The sequence below is a fragment of the Herpailurus yagouaroundi genome, unplaced genomic scaffold, assembly GCF_014898765.1.
Source record: "Herpailurus yagouaroundi ecotype Mexico unplaced genomic scaffold, PumYag 159, whole genome shotgun sequence".
In the NCBI taxonomy this organism is placed as follows: Eukaryota; Metazoa; Chordata; class Mammalia; order Carnivora; family Felidae; genus Herpailurus; species Herpailurus yagouaroundi.
Window position 1 is genome coordinate 54,549,753 of NW_024412400.1, and position 21,279 is coordinate 54,571,031.

At 36.4% G+C, this 21,279-nt stretch overlaps 1 protein-coding gene across 4 annotated transcripts in view; it reads right to left on the reverse strand.

Moving 5' to 3' along the window:
• Positions 1–21,279, reverse strand: part of IFT80 (intraflagellar transport 80) — a 136,524-nt gene that overhangs the window by 47,792 nt on the left and 67,453 nt on the right. For all 4 annotated transcript variants that reach the window (XM_040480623.1, XM_040480621.1, XM_040480620.1 and 1 more), the window contains one exon: positions 7,317–7,496. In XM_040480623.1, coding sequence (XP_040336557.1) covers positions 7,317–7,496 — 180 coding nt within the window. The remainder of the gene's footprint in view (positions 1–7,316; positions 7,497–21,279) is intronic.

Here is a 21,279-nt window from a genome sequence, read left to right on the forward strand (position 1 = left end):
AAGTAACACCAGTCTCAGGAATCAGCCAGTTTTTACTTGGAACAAAAATGTGAAGAGTGCTTTCAATGAAAAGGCTGGGTTGTGTCTGCAAAGCCACAGATGTGTGCTGCAGGTTGCATACTGCTCAACTCCAGGGCTCTAGAATAGGCCCCCTAGAACTAAGCAGACCATGACTGTAGGTGGTGACTCTGTGAGTCTCTCTAAGTCCAAGGCTTTTTTAGGTCTTTCACAAAGGGGAGACTACAACTACCTTACAGATCCCCATGCTCTAATTTTAAAGAGACCTAGATCAGCCCACTTGTCTCACATCAAGTACTTTTAGTTCCATTAGCCAGCAGAGCCACTCTGCTGAGTGAGAGCCACTCACTGCCTTTGCCTCCCTGCTTCTGGACCAGGAGTCAAGCACATCGGAGACGTCACACTCTCCATTTTTGTTCCATCTCTGGACCTAAGAGATGTTTCCCTTGTTTTTGAGTCCAGATGAGTCTTTTTAAAAATTACCTTTAAATACTATATTAAAGAGACATATATTATTGATCTCTGTGGAACCATAGGTATGTCTCTTTTTCCAAGTGTGAACTTATGACACCATCATAAGCCTAGGCTCCCAGAGACCTTTTTAAAGGTCCAAAATACCAACCTCTCCTAGGAACATTTTAAAGCTAATGGAGAAAATGAAAGTGTTTTTTTTTTTTAATGTTTATTTATTTTGAGAGACAGAGAGAGACATGGCATGAGTGGGGGAGGGGCAGAGAGCGAGGGAGACACAAAATGCGAAGCAGGCTCCAAGCTCTGAGCTGTCAGCACAGAGCCTGACGCAGGGCTCAAACTCACGAGCTGTGAGATCATGACTTGAGCTGAAGTCGGATGCTCAGCCAACTGAGGCACCCAGGCGCCTCCCCCACTTTTTTTTTAAGTAGGCTTTACAACCAGTGTGGAGCCCAATGTAGGGCTTGAACTCGTGACCCTGAGATCAAAACTTAGACAGTTAACCAACTGAGCCACACAGGTACCCTGAAATGAATGTTTTTAAAGGAAGTTATATGTTAGTTTCTTTATAGCAATATGATACGTAGTGAAAAAAACTGGCTGTTAATACAAGTTTAGGAAAATTCAATATTTAATAATACAATTGTATAGGCCTCTGCCATTATTCAAATTACAAACAGATTTCTGAAAATTCATGTTTGCCTAAAGCTTCACATGGGGGAACTCCTTTTTTGTGAATCTGGAACACTAGAACTTAAACAGGAATAAAACATCCCAGCTATAATAACAAAACTAAAGACATTCTAGTAATTACGGTTATAATTTCAAAACTATGGTGAATCCCACATCAGAAATGTCCTGTGCTGAATTTTAAAATGCACCCATTTACTCTGTTCAATTCAGGGAAGCTCCAGGATTAACTTCTTAATACTTGTGTCACCCAATACTTCTACCTGACCACAATATTTAGACTCCTCCGATTGACATAAATCCAAAAATTCTGTTTCCACATTTGTAAAATACTCATTTAATCCTATGCATAGATATAATCATAGTAATAGTTACCATTTATTATTGTTTTACATACATCAACTCATTTAATCCTCAAAATCACTCTATTGTTAACTCTTACCTTTACAAAAGATAAGGTGACTAAAAATCAAATAATCTTGAATTATAGCAACTATTAGGAGCCAAAGCTGTGCCCCATGCTAAACTGAGTGTCAGCAGAGAGAGAAAAGTAAAGTTGAACCTTGAGAAATGCTTCATCTCCACCTGTACCTTCTCCCTTCTAGGTACTTCCTCCTAACGGAGACATCAACTATCTCTTTCAGAAAGAATCATCCATTAAGATTCAGTCTGAAGGCAAGGGGAAGAGGAAGAAAACTCCTCACTCTAGGTTATTGTACACAGAAAAGTTGAGGTCCAAGGAGACAGGTAAGGCAATGAAGCATTGCCGGTAGCAACTGCCAGGTCAAGGTCTACATGTAACAATTAGGATTCAACATAATCTCTGATTTCTGAATTAATGAAACACAAATCAACCAACAGTCCACTAAGCTTCTAAGGAAATTGTAAAACGCTAAACCAGGCAAACAAAAAATGTGATTGTTCAGTCCCTGTGACAATCTGTGACCCCATCTTACAATAAAACTAAAGGGTGAATAAAATGTATAGTCCTCAGAAAGGGAATTCTCCCAAGCAGGAGATCTTCCCAGAAGAGCATACCAGAGTTGCTAAATTAACCAAGCAACTAACTCTACTGCAAAGAAAAAGAGTTCTCAGTATATTCCTGGCCAGCTGGATTTTAGCTATGGACCTGGTAATCATGGTGTGTTGTTTTCTCTCTCCTCTTTTCCAAACTGTTTTCATTGCAGCTGTTCTGTTTTCCCTTCATTAGTGTAAGTTAGGAATATGGGGAGAGGGAGGAGAATAATTAAAACTCACATTTATTTATAGTTTTCTAGACCAGAGATTTAGAACTGAATGGAGTAAGTAGATGAGTCTAAATTATCTTCTTTTAGGGAGGGATGGGTTTGTTTTCAATTGCATACAGAACAGCTGCAATAGTTAGTAGTGCATTTCTGAATTATATGTATATGAATAAGTGTAAGTATATCTGGTAGGTAGCTGGTAAGGTGGTGGTCAGTGATCTCTACCTATTGTTATTCACATCAGTGTAGAAGTCTCTCTACTTGTGTATGGATAGGATCTAGGAGCTTGCTTCTAGTGAACAGAATATGGTAAAAGTGATGAGATGCTACTTCTGAGTTCAGGTTATAAAAAACTGTGACTTATGGGGTGCCTAGATGGCTTAGTCAGTTGGGCATCCAACTCTTGGTTTCGGCTCAGGTCATGATCTCACAGTTTCGTGGGTTCAAGCCCTGCATTGGGCTCTGTGCTGGCTCAGAGCCTGCTTGGGATTCTCTCTTTCCCTTTCTCTGCCCCTCCCCCACTCAGATTGTCTCTGTTTCTCTCAAATAAATAAAAACTTAAAAAACAAAACTGTGACTTACATCTTGCTCACACTTGCTCTGGCCCTTCTCACTTGCTTGTTCTGATAAAGCAAATGGCCAAGTTGTAAGCTGCCCTTTGGAGACGCTACATACAAGGAACTGTAGGTGGCCTCCAGTCAACAGTCTAGAAGAAACTGAGTCTCTCAGTTCAACAGATCATGATAAACAGAATCCTGCCAATAACCATGTCAATGAGCTTAGAAGCAAATCCCCCCCCTAGTTGAGCCTTCAGATGTGACTAAAGCCCTGGCCAACACTTTGATTGTAGCCTAGTGAGAGACTCTAAGCCAGAAAACCTAGCAAAGCCATGCCTGGATTCCTGACCCACAGAAACCGAGAAATAACAAATGTTGTTGTTTTAAGCCACTATGTTTTAGAGTGATTTATTATGCAACAACACATAACTAGTACAGTAGGGTTGCTAAACAGCCGAAGGATAAGCCAAAGCAGATAAATGTTGGTTTTTGTCTTCCCAGAATCAAATGCTCTTTTCTGGTAAATATGCCTTGGTTTCCCTCTGGGGAACCATTCTCTCCATTATTCTCAGTAACCAAGAGGTTTAGATGGGGTTGATTCATCCTCCCCTCCATCTCCCAACTAAATACTCTAAACCTAGACTTGACACATGAGACCCAAGGCTGAGATTTCTGTTGAAATTACTGGAAGGAGAAAAAGCACTCTTCTTGATGGATCTTAAGTTTATAGAAATATCAAGGCCACCAAAGAGGGAGAGGTTTTGTAAAAAAAAAAAAAAAAAAAAAAGCCAATACAGAGAAAAAGAAAGTCAAGGAAGAAAAAAATGATGAAATCTTGTTATTTAAGCCTTTGAATTCAGTAATTCCTCAAGTCAGTCCATTTCTTGACTTCACATAAAGAAATAAGCTTCTTTCTTCATTGCTTACCTTAAATCAATTTGAGATGAATTTATGGGGGAAAAAAGAGATTTTCAACTAGGAGGTTCCATGAAAAGGGGGACCAAATTTGTTCTCATCACAATTATATTTCCCATTGCCTAGTCCAATGCCTGGCAAGTAGGGATCACTCAATAAATATCTAGTGAATGAGTGTATGAAAGTATTTTAAGAAAAACCACTGAATAGGCCCAATTTAGCAAAAATGCAATACAAATGTTTTATAATCACTGAGAAAGTAAAAACAATAAACACAGTGTTCTAGTTCTAAAATTTTGAAAGATTATTTACAAACATTATTGTAAGTACAAAAACAATTTGGATTAGATAAGTCATTTAAACACCTCCACTGCTCATTTTATCTCATGTAAAAATCCTCTAATCTCTAGGATGACTCCTTTTTATTATGTAAGAAGAACTCCTATTTCTAGATATATTCTCATCTTGGGGCATTTTTGAAATTAAGGCTAGAATTTATTTTAGCAATACTATTAGCTAATAGCCCCCCATGCACTATATGGATAAAATAATTATGTCCCCAAATCAATTGATTAGAACTCACAAGGCATCTTTTGTCATATACACAACACTATAAATAATGCTTTAGTTCCCAGGTTAATTAACAGAAATACCTACTTATATATAACATCACCTAGATCCAATAACTAATTTACAGGAAATACAGAAGATAGAGGAGTATGTCAAACCACACCATAGGGACACAATCAATAAAGTCCAGACTGTGGTAAACTCTGCTGGACAAACAATTTGGTTCCTTCAGCAAATAAACTGCAGGGGTAAAACCAGAGATGGAAGGGGAACCTATATATTAGGAAACTTAAAAGACACGTCAACTGGGGCGCCTGGGTGGCGCAGTCGGTTAAGCGTCCGACTTCAGCCAGGTCACGATCTCGCGGTCCGTGAGTTCGAGCCCCGCGTCAGGCTCTGGGCTGATGGCTCAGAGCCTGGAGCCTGTTTCCGATTCTGTGTCTCCCTCTCTCTCTGCCCCTCCCCCATTCAAGCTCTGTCTCTCTCTGTCCCAAAAATAAATAAATGTTGAAGAAAAAAAAAAAAATTAAAAAAAAAAAAAAAAGACACGTCAACCAATTGCAACATGTAAACCATTTTGGATCCTGATTTCAAAACAAACTTTTAAAAATGTGACACGTGGGAAACAGCTGAAAATTTGAACACTTCTTGCATATTTGATAATATTAAGGAATTATTATTTTTAAGGTATAATAATGGTATTGTGGTTATGTTAAAAGAGTCCTTCTCTTAGCTGTATATTGAAAATTTCACAGATAAAATATGATATCTGAATTGGCTTCAAAATAATTGGAGAAGGAGGAAAGTAGATATGGACAATGCCTGGGGTAAGCTTGGTCATGGGTTGGTTGTTAGGGCTGGGTGATGAGTACACAGTGATTCATCACACTATTCTGTTTGCTTCTGCATATGTATTAAATTCTCCATAAAAGGGGAACCTGGGTGGCTCAATTGGTTAAGCATCCGATTTCACCTCAGGTCATGATCTCCTGATTTGTGAATAAAAGCCCCATGTCAGGCTCTGTACTGACAACTCAGAGCCTGGAGCCTGTTTCAGATTCTGTGTTTTCCTCTCTCTCTCTCTGCCCTTCCCGCTCACTCTCTGTCTCTGTCTCTCTGTCTCTCTCTCTCTCTCTCAAATACAAACATTAAAAAAAAAATACTCCATAATAAAATGTTTAAAATTTAAAAACTAAGTAAACAGAACAAAGAAAAACTATAACATACCTAATTATTACAAATCTAGTGACCATATTATCCAAATAAAAAAATCTGGATACTTAGGCTAAAGAATATTTGAGTAGACCTAGAAATTACAAGATACATGCTTCCAAATAATTATAATAGTCTGAATTCTGAATATGAAGACAGAGGCAATTGATATAATAGGAGGAAGAAGAGTTAGAAGGTACAGTTCTCCTTTCTCTGGCAGAGGGTTTGCCATTGGTACATTGTCTCTGGCCTCTTCCTTGTATCTTTTGTCAACTAACTTTTAAAATATTTGTTGACCAGGCACCTGGGTGGCGCAGTTGGTTGAACATCTGACTCTAGCTTTTGGCTCAGGTCATGATCCCGGAGTGGTGAGGTCGAGCCCCCTGTCGGGCTCTGCACTGAGCATGGAGCCTGCTTAAGATTCTCTCATTCCGGGGCTCCTGGGTGGCTCTGTCAGTTAAGCATCTGACTTTGGCTCAGGTCACGATCTTGCAGTTCATGGGTTCAAGCCCTGCGTGGGGCTTTGTGCTGACAGCTCAGAGCATGGGGCCTGCTTCAGATTCTGTGTCTCCCTCTCTCTCTGTTCCTCGCCCACTCTCACTCTGTCTCTCTCTCAAAAATAAATAAACATTAAAAAAAAAAGATTCTCTCATTCTCCCTCTGCCCCTCTTGCCCACTTACACTCTCTCTCTCTAAAATAAATAAATTAAAACTTTTTAAATTTATTTGTTGAGCATCTATTATATGCAAGACACTGGGCTTGAGTGAAATAACAGTATTGTACACTTAAGAAGCTTCTAGTGCATAGATAACCCCCCTACTGGAGTTCTCTGACCTGAACAACATTTCCCTCAACTTTCTACTGCTACATCCCAGCCTTCCTGTCCTTTAAAAAATTTTTTTGTTTAATCTTTATTTATTTTTGAAAGAGAGTTTGAGTGAGGGAGGGGCAGAGAGAGAAGACACAGGCTCCAGGCTCCAGGCTCCAGGCTCTGAGCCATCAGCATAGAGCCAGACATGGTGATCAAACCTACAAACTGTGAGACCATGACCTAAGCTGAAGTTGGACACTCATCTGACTGAGCCACTTAGGTGCCCCCGAACCTTCCCATCTTATTTCCCTCCAAAAGTACCTGTTTTTCACTTCCTATCTCCCAATAAGAATTTCCCACTGTTTTCCTACTTTGGCTAGCCTTAGGTAATTCTTAAAAGGAAAAAAAATTTTGTAAACAGGTTAAATAAGCTTATGCAATTATAAATTAATAAAATAATGTAACCCTGACAGTGACTAGCAGGCTAGGCCTGCCATGGGGTCAGGTCCAGGAGTTAAATCTAACTTGTTGCAGCTTCTTCCCTCCTTCCAGAACTGAATCCACATAGTCCCTAAATGCTTCAAGTTTCACCATCCCTGCCTCAACCCCATAACCACAGTAGCTGTGGGTACTCAGGTTCTGTATCAGTGAAAGGTTCTTATATTATGTCATGAAAAAGTCACCAATGGCATTGGTGAAATATATTAAATATGACTGAATTTTTATAAACTTGGTTTAAATACAATTAGTGAAGATAACTCCATATTCTGTATAGTGAGCTAATGTGAAAAGAGGCAGGTTTGATCAACCATGGAACATAATCATACCTGCATGGTCCTTCGTTTAGTTAATGTTACTTGAAAATTTTTCCACTCCCAACGCTGCTCCACCACATGTGCAAAAACAACATGCCCATTTCCACAGGCTCCAGCGATCTGAGTGCCATCAATTGACCACGCGATGTTAAATATACTGCCGGTGTTGGGCTTTTCCAAAGCATATGACCACTGGGGAAGAAAGAATGAGAGTAAAATCAATTCACTGGAAAAAAAAAATTTAAAGGAGTTTTAAATTGAGCATACATTTTAAGATAATTTTTTAAAAGAATGTGGTTTATCCTAGAATTGAGAAATTTTTTTCTTGATAGATACAGATGTAATTTTTAAAGTACACTGTAGAATAATATGATAAAAGTGTATAAAATCTCTCAAGAACTGCAAAACACTCACACTGTTTCCATTCACATCACTACTTTTAAGTAATAATGCTGAATTGGTAAATAAAAAGTCTGTAGAAAAGAAAAAAAAGAAAAGACACCTTACTGTTCTTAAGGACCTCTATAGTCCTTACACTGAAAGGCTGATTATAATAGATCAATAATTTTATGTCACTAAAAATTGAAACTGAAGACACAATATAACTAAGACATCTCTGACACACATTTTAAATCATGAAAGAATAGGTTAATGGACCTTTTTTTTCTTGTTTTTTCTTTCATGATGTAGTAATATAACCTCTTCTAGAATCTACTTATCTCTCTGAGAAAGTTATCTAAAGGTATCAAGAAGCATCATCTAAGACAAAGGAGACTTATGTGTGTGTGTGTGTATATGTGTGTGTGTGTGTGTGTGTGTGTGAATAAGACAGTCAGAAAAAGCCTTATAAAAGATGGCATAACATGCATTTTCTTTCATTTTTCAGATGCAAAATATGTATTTGCTAGAAGGATGATTTATTTATTTGACTAAATTTGCATACATTCCCTTTCCATTCTTCCAACCTTACAGCTTAAAGTCAAATTGAGTCTTGATTTTTTTGTTGTTGATATTTTGGTTGTTCTTGAGTGCATATTTATTTTGCTGTACATTATTGTTGCTTCAAATATATTCATTGTTAGCTACGGGTTCAATGACAAAAAATGTGGAGAAAATGGAAAAAATATAGAAAAATATTCATTAATTCATAGTACTATCAAAAAAGATTTTAAATTCTCAATAAAGTTCATACATACAATAAAAATGCTGAATGACTCTTACTACTCACTGACACTTTTTTCAACTGTCCTTCAAACCTCTACCTATTGCTTAAGTAAAAGGCCCTATAAGAAAGTTATCGAGGAGGAGATAATGAACAAACTTTCCCTTCAGCAGCAGCATAAAAATGTTAAAAACCTCCTTTTCTGAAATTAAGAAGAGTAAGTTCAACAAAGGAAAATATACAATAGTTGAAGTCATCTTTTTAAAAATAAGTGAAGACAATATCAACAATACAAACAATCTACTTCTGGCAATAAAAAAAAATTCATTTATGTTTGACAAACAGAATTATGACATACTGCATGACTACTATTTTACATAAAAATTATGTGGTTGGTATAGACAAATGAAACTCAATTTATTAATATGTAATAATAGATTGGACTAGGCTTATGGCACATCTATCATTCTAAATTTATTCTCATGGTGTAGATGCAAGAGAGATCTTATTTTATTTTTTTTAAATGTGTATTTATTTATTTTTGACAGAGAGAGAGAGACAGCACAAGTGGGACAGGGTCAGAGGGAGAGAGAGAGAGAGACAATCCCACGCAAGCTGCTCACTGTGAGCACAGAGCTCGGAGTGAGGCTTAAACTCACAAACCATGAGATCATGACCTGAGCTGAAATCAAGAGTTGGATGCTTAACTGACTGAGCCCACCAGATGTCCCAGAGATCTTATTTTAAATTGTATTTTAAAACCATAGATTCATATTTTAAAACTATTTACTTTAAAGTATGATTTTAAACTACCAAAAGAACCAAATCAGCCAGAAAGAAACATCTTACTAAAATTAAACATAACAAAATGTATCTAAGAACTCCTAGAGGCTTGATCCTAGCTAAGAGGAGAAAAGGGAAAGGGATGTTTAGATAATACTTTCATCACCCTATATTCCTCTGATGTCTTTCATACTCCAGGTACAACAAATATAAAATCTGCACAACAGGGACGTCCACTCTCACCACTGTTGTTTAACATATTGTTGGAAGTCCTGGCCACAACAATCAGACAACAAAATGAAATAAAAGGCATCCAAATTGGCAAAGAAGAAGTCAAACTTTCACTTTTTGCAAATGACATGATACTCTACATGGAAAACTTGAAAGACTCCAACAAAAAACTGCTAGAACTGATACCTGAATTCAGCAAAATTGCAGGATATAAAATTAATGTACAGCAATCAGTTGCATTTCCCTACACCAATAACGAAGCAACAGAAAAATTGATAATTGCACCAAGAACCATAAATAATTTATAATTATTATTATTTATTCTATTTATAAATAATAATTATTATATTATTATTAAATTATAAACCATTTATAATTGCACCAAGAACCACAAAATACCTAGGAATAAAACTAACTAAAGAGATAAAACATCTATATGCTGAAAACTATAGAAAGCTTATCAAAGAAACTGAAGAAGACACAAAGAAATGGAAAAACATTCCATGCTCATGGATTGGAAGAATAAATATTGTTAAAACGTTAATACTAACAAAGGAATCTACACATTCAATGAAACCTCTATCAAAATAGCACCAGCATTCTTCACAGAGCTAGAACAAACATATAATCATAAAATTTGTATGGAACCACAAAAGACCCAGAATAGCCAAAGAAATGTTGAAAAAGAAAACCAAAGCTGGAGGCATCACAATCCCAGACTTTAGCCTATACTACAAAGCTGTAATCATCAAGACACTGTGATATTGGCACAAAAACAGACAAATTGACCAGTGGAATAGAATAGAGAACCCAGAAATGGACCCACAAATATATGGCCAACTAATCTTTGACAAAGCAGGAAAGAGTATCCAATGGAAAAAAGACAGTCTCTTCAGCAAATGGTGCTGGGAGAACTGGACAGCAACATGCAGAAGAATGAAACTGGACCACTTTCTTACATCATACACAAAAAAAATTCAAAATGGATGAAGGACCTAAATGTGAGATAGGAAACCATCAAAATTCTAGAGGTGAAAACAGGCAACAATCTCTTTGACCTCAGCTACAGCAACTTCTTACTTGACATATCTCTGAAGGCAAGGGAAATAAAAGCAAAAATGAATTATTGGGACCTCATCAAGATAAAAAGCTTCTGCACAGCAAAGGAAATAATCAACAAAACTAAAAGGCAACCAATGGAATGGGAGAATATATTTGCAAATGACATATCTGATAAAGGGTTAGTATCTAAAATCTATAAAGAACTTACCAAACTCAACACCCAAAAAATAATCCAGTGAAGAAACGGGCAGAAGACATGAATAGACACTTTTCCAAAGAACACTTCCAGATGGTTAACAGACACATCAAAAGATGCTCAACTTTGCTCATCATCAGGGAAATGTATGAATCAAAACCACACTGAGACCGGTCAGAGTGGCTAAAATTAACAACTCAGGAAACAACAGATGTTTGGCAAGGATGTGAAGAAAGGGGAACCGTCTTGCATTGGTGTTACAAATGCAAACTGGTACAACCACTCTGGAAAACAGTATGGAGGTTCCTCAAAAAATTAAAAATGGAATTACCCTATGACCCAGTAATAGCACTACTAGGAATTTATCCAAAGGATACAGGAATGCTGATTCGCAGGGGCACATGTATCCCAATGTTTATAGCGGTGCTACCAACAATAGCCAAATTATGGAAAGAGCCCAAATGTCCATCAAGTGATGAATGGATAATATAATACAATATACAACATATGTATTATTATATTGTATTATATAATATATATAATATATACATATATGTACATATATGTATTAATACAATATACATATATTATATGTACAATACATATTATATTGTATTATACTGTATTATATATTATATTATAGTATAATACAATACACATATTGTATTATATAATGTATATATAATATATACATATATATGTATACATATATGTATTATTAATACAATATACATACATATTAATATATATACATACATATATATACATACATATATTAATACAACATACATATATAATATATACATAATATGTATATGTAACATATATGTATTATAGAGTATGTAATAATATGTGTATATAATATACACATATATGTATATATTATATATGTATTATGTATTATACATATACATGTATACATATACATACATGTATGTATATTGTATTACATGTATAATACATATTGTACATGTAATGTACATATACATATACATATAATGTACATATAATGTGCACATACACAAATGTACATATAATATTAATATACATATATAATATATACATACATGTATGTATAATATATGTATTATTAATACAATATACATATATTGTATTATATGTATAATACATATTGTATTGTATTATAGTGTGCTATATTGTATGTATATTACATATATTGTATTATATAATATATACATATATATGTACATATATGTATTATTAATACAACATACATACATATACACACACACACACACACAAAATGGAATACTACTTGGTGATAAAAAGAATGAACTCTTGCCATTTGCAACAATGTGGATGTAACTGGAGGGTATTATGCTAAGTAAAATAAGTCAGTCAGAGAAAGACATCATACGTTTTCACTCATATGTGGAATTTGAGAAACTTAACAGAAGGCCATCAGGGAAGGGAAGGAAAAATAAGTTACAAACAGAGAGAGGCAAACCATAAGAGACTCTTAAATACAGAGAACAGATTGAGGGTTGATGGGGGTGGGAGGTTTGGGAGGTGGGGAAAATGAGTGATAGACATTGAGGAGGGCACTTGTTGGGATGAGCACTGGGTGTTGTATGTGACTAATGAATCACAGGAATCTACTCCTGAAGCCAAGACCACATTATATATTAGCTAACTTGACAAGAAAGTATTTAAAAAACCCAAAACCCTATGACCAAATGTTTATAGTGACATTATTTATAACAGCCAAAAACCTGAAAGATGCAAATGCCCATAAAATGATGAATGGAAAAACAAAATGTTATATTCATATAATGTTTGGCAGTATTATTTGGCAATAAAGAGGAATGAAATAGGGCACCTAGCTGGCTGAGTGACTCTTGATCTCGGGATTGTGAGTTCAAGCCCCAAATTGGCATACAGCGTACTTCAAAAAAAGAAAAGAAAAGAAAAGAAAAGAAAAGAAAAGAAAAGAAAAGAAAAGAAAAGAAAAGAAAAGAAAAGAAAAGAAAAAAGAAAAATGAAAAGAGGCACCTGGGTGGCTCAGTTGGTTAAGTGTCCAATTCTTGAGTTTGGCTCAGGTCATGATCTCTCAGTCCTGGAATTGAGCCCGGCACTGGGTGTGGAGCCTGCTTGAGATTCTCTCCCCCTTTCCCTCTGCCCCTCCCCTGCTCAGGCACATGCACGTGATCTCCCTCTCAGAAAAGGAATGAAGCAATAAAACATGCTGCAACATGGATGAACCTTGAAAACATTATGCTAAGTGAAAGAAGCCAGTCACAAAAGGCCACATATTATATTATTCCATTTAGATGAAATAGCCACAAGAGAAAATAAAAGAAGATTAGTGGTTGCCATGAGACATGGGGAGGGGAATAGGAGTGACTGCTAATGGGCATGGGTTTCTTTTTGTGGTGATGAAAATGTTCTGAAATTCTGAAATTAGATTAGTCAGTTGCACAGCTCTGCACTAAAAATGACTGAATTCTACACTTTAAAAGGGTGAACTTTACAATATGTGAAATATATCTCAATAAAATTGTCATTTAAAAAGAAGAAAATAGGTTTACGAACAAAAGAATGTAAAAAAGAAATTTTAAAACTCTTTGTAGTGTTGGTATGGCTATTCTGAGCATTTTCACTAGTGTTTTTAAATAACTAGGATTTTTGGCTAGGTGAAAGCAGATACTGAAGTAAGACTGGTGAGGGTAAATAAAATCCTATAGTTTCTGGATTTGAACTGGAAGTATCAGTTTGAGTTTGTGAAAAAAAATTCCTAGCTCTGTCCACTAAAAAGGGCTAGAAAAGCAATGATCAACTTAGTAACAGTGAGCACCCCTAACACTTTAGGGTTTTCTCTCAATATCATTTTCCATGTTTCCACAAAATAAACCTGGGCACACTAAAGAAAAAGCTGATAGGAGATGTGGGTCAGAAAAAATAAAGCATGAATTTGGAACATTTTGTCATACTTAGAAAACAAGGGAAGTGATAAAAGCCTACAAGATTCTGACAAAAAAAAAAAAAAGGCTGGCTAAAATTGGGCTAATTTGAGCATTATATTTATTGGAATACACCAATTATGTTAAAATTAGTGAGTTTATGACCTTAACAATAACATTTATTGGTTGTATTTGGAGACTACAAGACTACAAGGCTACTGGTGTAATGAATCCCCATTTACCCATTACCCAGTTTCCAGCAGTTACCAACTAATGGCTCATTCTTAGCTCATCTGTACCACCACCTACTTCTCCAGGGCCTAGATTATTTTGAGCAAGTCCCTGACAGCATATCATTTCATCACTAAATATTTTAGTATATTTAGTGATGAACACAAAGACTTTTTTTTAACTTAACCTCAACAACATTAAACAATAATTAACAATAATTATCCAGTCACTGTTCAAATTTGTATTTTTGGAAACTAATAGTTAGAAGAGAAATAATCAGGAATTTATTCTGCCTTTGTTATATGAACTATACCCCAGGGTAACCAACAGTCAAAGAGATGTTTCTTTTGTAGAACTACTGCAGTTAGATGAAGACATAAGAATTAGAATATTACCATTTTATGAGGTACCTGGGTGGCTCAGTCAGTTAAGGGTCCAACTTTGGCTCAGGTCATGATCTCACAGTTAGTGAGTTCAAGCCCTGGGTCGGGTTCTGTGTTGACAGCCCAGAGCCTGGAGCCTGCTTTGGATTCTGTCTCCCTCTCTCTCTGCGCCCCGCCCCCCCCCCCCAACTCCTTCTCTCTGTCTCTCTGTCTCTCTCAAAAATAAATAAACATCAAAAAAAAGAATATTACCAATTTGCAGTTGTAAGTGAATTAGTAGATCTAGACAATAATCATCATTTGCTAATAACATAAGAGAGACAATCAGACATTAAATGCTTCCTGCTGGAAGTATACAATATCACCTATGAAGTTCTTACTTTTTTTTCTTAGTTTTTTTACTTATTTTTTTCTTGCCAAAAAAATCAAACCTGATTCTGATCAGGACTCTAGATCTAACTACCAATTTACAGGAAATAAAGGAAACAGAGCAACATGTTAGATGACACCATGAGACTGCAGATGGCAAAATCTAGACTGTGGGAAAATATAGGATATGACCAGTTTCTTCAACTACAGAAAATTACAAGGGGAAAAAATGTGGAAGGGGAACTTACAGATCAGCCAATCACAATGATTGTATCTTATTTGCATCTTAATTTCAACAAACTGAAAAAAAAAATTGGAAAAATTTGAACAGTGACTGGATATTTGCTAATATTAAGGAATTATTGTTAATTGTTTTTAGGTTTAATAATGGTATTGAGTTTAGGTTAAAAGTCTTTGTGTTCTTAGTGATATATACTGAAATATTTAGTGATGAAATGATATGCTCTTAGGGATTTACTCAAAATAATCCTGGCCATGGAGAAATAGGTGGTAGTACAGATAAGAATTAGTCATTAGTTGATAACTGCTAGAAACTGGGTGATGGAGGTTCATTATATAGTCATTCTCAAAAAGTGATCACTGGGCCAGAAGCTTAAGCACCATCTGGGAACTTATTGAAAATGCAAATTTTTTGGCCCTACCTTATATCTACTGTATTAGAGAGACTGGAGTGGGGCCCAGCAATCTATTTTAACAATAACTCTAGGTAATTCTAATGCACACTAAAGTTTGAAAACCAGTGCTTTATGTTATTTTCCTACTGTATTATCTGAAAGTCTAATAATAAAAGTGAATGAGGAAATAATAATTCACTAATAATAAAAATGAAATGAGGAAAAAATGAAGTTGATGAATGTGTAACAGGGAAAAACTTAGCATGTCTGACTCCATATTGCTTCTCCTTCTCTTGCTACTGTGACCTATAGCTTAGAACATTCTGCTTAGCCCCGCACTTAGGCGTTTTACAGCTAAGGTTTGCAGAAACTACTTTTTACCCAAAATCTACCACACCCAAGTAGATAAGGAAGTACATAACAGAAATGACTTGTGGTGTTTAAGATTTACAGAAACACGATGACCAGATTCCTGTACGCAAAGATCAACTGACTAAGAACAAAGAAGTTATGTGACCTTTCTCAGATGTCTACTGGTGTCAGTCACCTTTTAACTTCACCCCCCTTTCAACTTCTCCTCTTCCTAACATAAAAGCAACTCAAATCTTATGCTCTGGGGAGATGGCTCTTTGGGACAATAGTCCACCATCTCCTTGATTTTCTGACGTTCCAAACAGAGTCATTCTCCTTGCCCCAATATCTAGCCTCTCAATTTATTGGCCTGTTGTGTGGTGAGCAGAACAAGCTTGGACTTGGTAACAAATGTAAGAAACCAAGTTTACAATGTAACTACGAGAAGCTGGATTAGTAGCTAAGCCACAGGTCATGTAATTTTTCTCAAGAGTTGGCAGATGAATTGGCAGAGAATGAACAGTGAGCCAGTTGCTAATGATAGTCTTAAACCAAATCACAGATTTTGCTTTTCTTACAGAACAGTGACTGTATGTTAAAATCATATAGAGAATATTAAAAAATAGACCCAGATTCCATCCCAAGAATTTCTGGATTTAATTAGTTGGAGTCCTGGGTTTTGGTATCTTTTATAAAAGCATCCCAGATGATTCTAATGTGCAAACAGAATTAAGAACCAGTGTTGTAACTTTTCAGTGTTTAAGAATCTCTGGAAGAGGGGTGCTTGGGTGGCTCAGTCCGTTGAGCAGACGACTCTTGATTTCAGCGCAGGTCATGATCTCAAGGTCATGAGATCGACCCCCATGTCAAGCTCTGGGCTGAGCGTGGAGCCTGATTGAGATTCTCTCTCTCCCCCTCTCTCTCTGCCCTTCCCCCACATGCTTGTACTCTCTGTCTCTCAAAAAAGAAAGAAGAAAGAAAGGAAGGAAGGAAGGAAGGAAGGAAGAAAGAAAGAAGAAAAAGAAAAGGAAAGAAAAAAGAAAAGGAAAGAAAAGTAAAAGAAAAAGAATGTCCAGAAGAGCTCAGTAAATTTCCTGGCCCTCATATCCCAGACGGTCAGGTTCAAGAGGATGGGGTGAGGTGGGGTGGGGTGGGGCCCATTAATTTCATCTAACAAGCAGGCAATATAGATGCTGCCGGCCTGAGTATATCCTAACGTAAGGAATAGTTTGGTTAAAGAGAGAGATAAGTGTTAAGTGAGAGGGATATTTAAAAATTCATCTTCAGGGTTCTTATTAGTATCACTAAATTACACCTAAGGAGGTTCCCTCATTTCTTTCTAGAGGTTGAAACACAAATGTGAATCTAATATTCCATGGCATATTTGGGGAAACGAAGAGACTTAGAGTGTTAAAAGTCTCTTCAGGGGCGCCTGGGTGGCTCAGTCGGTTGAGCGTCCGACTTTCAGCTCAGGTCATGATCTCACAGTCGTGAGTTCGAGGCCCGCATCGGGCTCTGTGCTGACAGCTCAGAACCTGGAGCCTGCTTCAGATTCTGTGTCTCCTTCTCTCTCTGCCCCTCCCCCGCTCATGCACTGTCTCTCTTGCTCTCTCTGTCAAAAATAAATAAACATTAAAAAAAATTTTTTTAAGTCTCTTTAAAGCACAAATGATAAATAGATCTTTTTGACTTATCAATAATTGTTAAATTATTATTTATGGACAAATTATTATGTATGTACATGTGGACATATATATTATATATGGACAAAATAACCTTACCGTCCAACCCTCCCTCCCAAATTTCTTAACTATTAAAGACCCAAGTTCTGATGATTTGCTTGTATTTTTTTTTGTTACTAGAGTCATCAAAAAAAAAAAAATCACTTCTTAATTTTATTATTTTTATTTTTTTAGTTTTATTTTTTTAAATAAATCACTTCTTAATTTTAATAAAGGCATAAAAATTTTTCAAACACTTTTTTTTTTAGTTTTTTATTTCTTTATTTTGAGAGAGAGCAAGAGCTCAAGTGGGGCTGGGGACAGAGAGACATAGAGAGAATCCCAAGCAGGTTCCACACAATCAGCACAGAGCCTGAGATGGGGCTCAGACTCATGAATTAGGAGATCATGACCTGAGCCAAAACCAAGATCCAGATGCTTAACTGACTGAGCCATCCTAGTGGCCCTGAAAACATAAAAATTTAATGTAACTTAAGTATCATGATATATATTCTTTGAAGTTTGTTTTTAGGGATAAGTTGCATGTTGCAGATTTTATTTTACTTATTTATTAATATTTATTTAATAATTTATTGTCAAGTTAGCTAACATACAGTGAGTGTATACAGTGTAGTCTTCACTTTGGGAGTAGATTCCCATGATTCATCACTTACATACAACACCCAGTGCTCATCCCAACAAGTGCCCTCCTCAGTGCCCGTCACCCATTTTCCCTGCCCCCCAACTCCCCACCCCCATCAACTCTCAGTTTGTTCTCTGTATTTAAGAGTCTCTTATGGTTTGCCTCCCTCTGTGTTTAACTTATTTTTCCTTCCCTTCCCCCATGGTCTCCTGTTAAGTTTCTCAAATTCCACATGAGTGAAAACATATGATATCTATCTTTCTCTGACTTATTTCACTTAGCACAATACCCTCCAATTCCATCCATGTTGTTGCAAATGGCAAGATTTCATTCTTTTTCATCACCAAGTAGTATTCCATTGTATGTATATGTATATATGTGTATATATATATATATATATACCACATATCTTCTTTATCCATTTATCAGTTGAGGGACATTGGGCTCTTTCCATAATTTGGTTATTGTTGATAGTGCTGCTATAAACATTGGGGTACACGTGCCCCTACAAATCAGCACTCCTGTATCCTCTGGATAAATTCCTAGTAGTGATATTGCTGGGTTGTAGGATAATTTTATTTTTAAATTATTTGGGGGTGCCTGGGTTGCTCGGTTAAGAGTCCAACTTCAGCTCAGGTCATGATCTCGCAGTTCGTGAGTTCGAGCCCCGCATCGGCTCTGGGCTGACAGCTAGGAGCCTGGAACCTGCTTTGGATTCTATGTCTCCCTCTCTCTCTACTCCTTGCCCACTCACACTCTGTCTCTCTCTCTCTCAAAAATAAAACATTAAAAATTTTTTTTAAATATTTTGAGGAACCTCCATACTGTTTTCCAGAGTGGCTGAACCAGTTTGCATTCCCAACAACAGTGCAAGAGGGTTTCCCTTTCTCCACAGCCTCACCAACATCTGTTGTTTCCTGAGTTGTTAATTTTAGCCACTCTGACCGGTGTGAGGTGGTATCTCAGTGATTTGTATTTCCCTGATGATGAGCAAAGTTGAGCATCTTTTCATGTGTCTGTTAGCCACCTGGAAGTGTTCTTTGGAAAAGTGTCTATTCATACGTTCTGCCCGTTTCTTCACTAGATTATTTGCTTTTTGGGTGTTGAGTTTGGTAAGTTCTTTATAGATTTTAGATACTAACCCTTTATCAGATATGTCATTTGCAAATATCTTCTCCCATTCCATCGGTTGCCTTTTAGTTTTGTTGATTATTTCCTTTGCTGTGCAGAAGCTTTTTATCTTGATGAGGTCCCAGTAATTCATTTTTGCTTTTATTTCCCTTGACTTCAGAGACATTTCAAGTAAGAGGTCAAAGAGGTTGTTGCCCTGAACATAGGTTTTTGTGTGGACATGTTTTCATTTCTCTTGGGTATATACCTAGGAGAATTGCTGTGTCTACTGTAACTCTCTTTGACCTTTAGGAGAACTGCCAAACTCTCTTCCAAAGGCAGGGCAATTGTCTGAATATCTACTGTGAGCACAAGGAGCCAACAATCAAATCATTTAAAGTCATTTGTAATACCTTCTCTCTAGGTAGACATACAAACAACTAAATACATAATTAGGGCCACTTGTTTAATATCCTTTTGAGTTTTAGGAACTGCTTTCTAAAAATTTCATTTTGTTTTGGGGTACGTGGGTGGCTCAGTCGGTTAAGCATCCAACTCTTTATTTGGCTCAGGATATGATCTCACAGTTCATGAGACTAAGCCCCAACTTGTGCTATGAGCCGAAAGCAAGGAGTCGGCTTGGGATTCTCTCTCTCTCTGCCCCTCCCCCACACTCTCTCAAGCATCTACTCTCTCTTTCTCTCAAAATAAATAAATAAAAATTTTTTTAAATTTCATTTTGTTTTGTAATTAAGTAAAATATTTACATGGTTCCAAAGTTCAATTCACCAAAAAAATTATAGAGCAAGGTAAAGTCAAACAAGTCTCATTTCTACCCTTTCTCTCCCCCATTCTCCTTCCCCACACAGATGACTATTTTTTATTTTGTTTTATCCCTTACATCTTTGTCAGTGTGTGTGTGTGCACCAGCTTTACCTAAGAAAGGGGTGTGGGTCTATTTTATTTGCTCTCCCTTTTTTGGAATATATTCTAGTATACAGGAAGGTTTCTATTTTTAATTTTATGATTACCTTTATACAAATTACCTTTGTAAAAATCCCTTTATCTTCATGCCACCTTTGGGGCATTTTTCTGTTGGTTGTCCACTATAAGCAACATGAAAATTAGGAGATATCCTCCCCCCTCCCTTTTCCCTACATCTGATTTTAAGTCATATATTTTTATTAAGAGAGAAACTTTGACTCTTCATTTACTTCTCATTCTACCCCATTTTTGTAATGTTGATGCCTAGAGCCAATACATACAATACTGTATCCTTCAGAGACACATTTTGTCCTGGTTCTACAGATAAATCTATATCTAGTGCTCACAATCAGTACTTATTTTACTATAAGCCTAGTCATATTGTTAACCTGAAGCCAATTCTCCAGTAGACTCCTTGAAACACTCACGGGAACAATATTCCTTGAGTTCTCATATGTTTATACCAGCTTGCTTATTATGATCTGTAAAGTTCAGAATGGCTAGATATAAAATCTTTGGCTCACCTATTCTTTGAGTATCCTATGTTAACTTACTGTCTCCCTGTATAAAGCGTTGTTATCAAAGTCTGATGACATTTTTATTTTCTTCCTTCTATGAGTGACTTAGTCTTTTCCCTGGATGCCCATAAGATTTTTTTCTTTTTCTTATAACTCCTATAGTTTTATTAGCATATACAAGGGTATTGGGTCAATTCTCCTACATATCTAGTATGACTTTTCAATATCAATTTTAAATCTCCTATGTTTGAGGAAATCTTTCTTCAATGGTAGCTTTTAGTATTTGTTCTATTCATTACTTTGTGCTTCTCCTTTGACGACTCCTATTATATATACTTTCGATCTTTACCTTCTGTATCTATCACTTTCTAACAAAACTTTGTATCTCTTTTGTCATTTCCTGGCTTCCATTTCCCATTCTATTTATCCCTTAAGGCATTTTCCATTGTATTTATTTGCTCTTCTATTCCTTCTAGTTTTGTCTTCACTTCTGTAATAATTTTACCATTTTTGTAATTCTCTTTTGAGTTCTGCCATCTCTCTTAAAAATTTCCTTTTCTCTGGGGCGCCTGGGTGGCGTAGTCGGTTAAGCGTCCGACTTCAACCAGGTCACGATCTCACGGTCCGTGAGTTCGAGCCCCGCGTCGGGCTCTGGGCTGATGGCTCAGAGCCTGG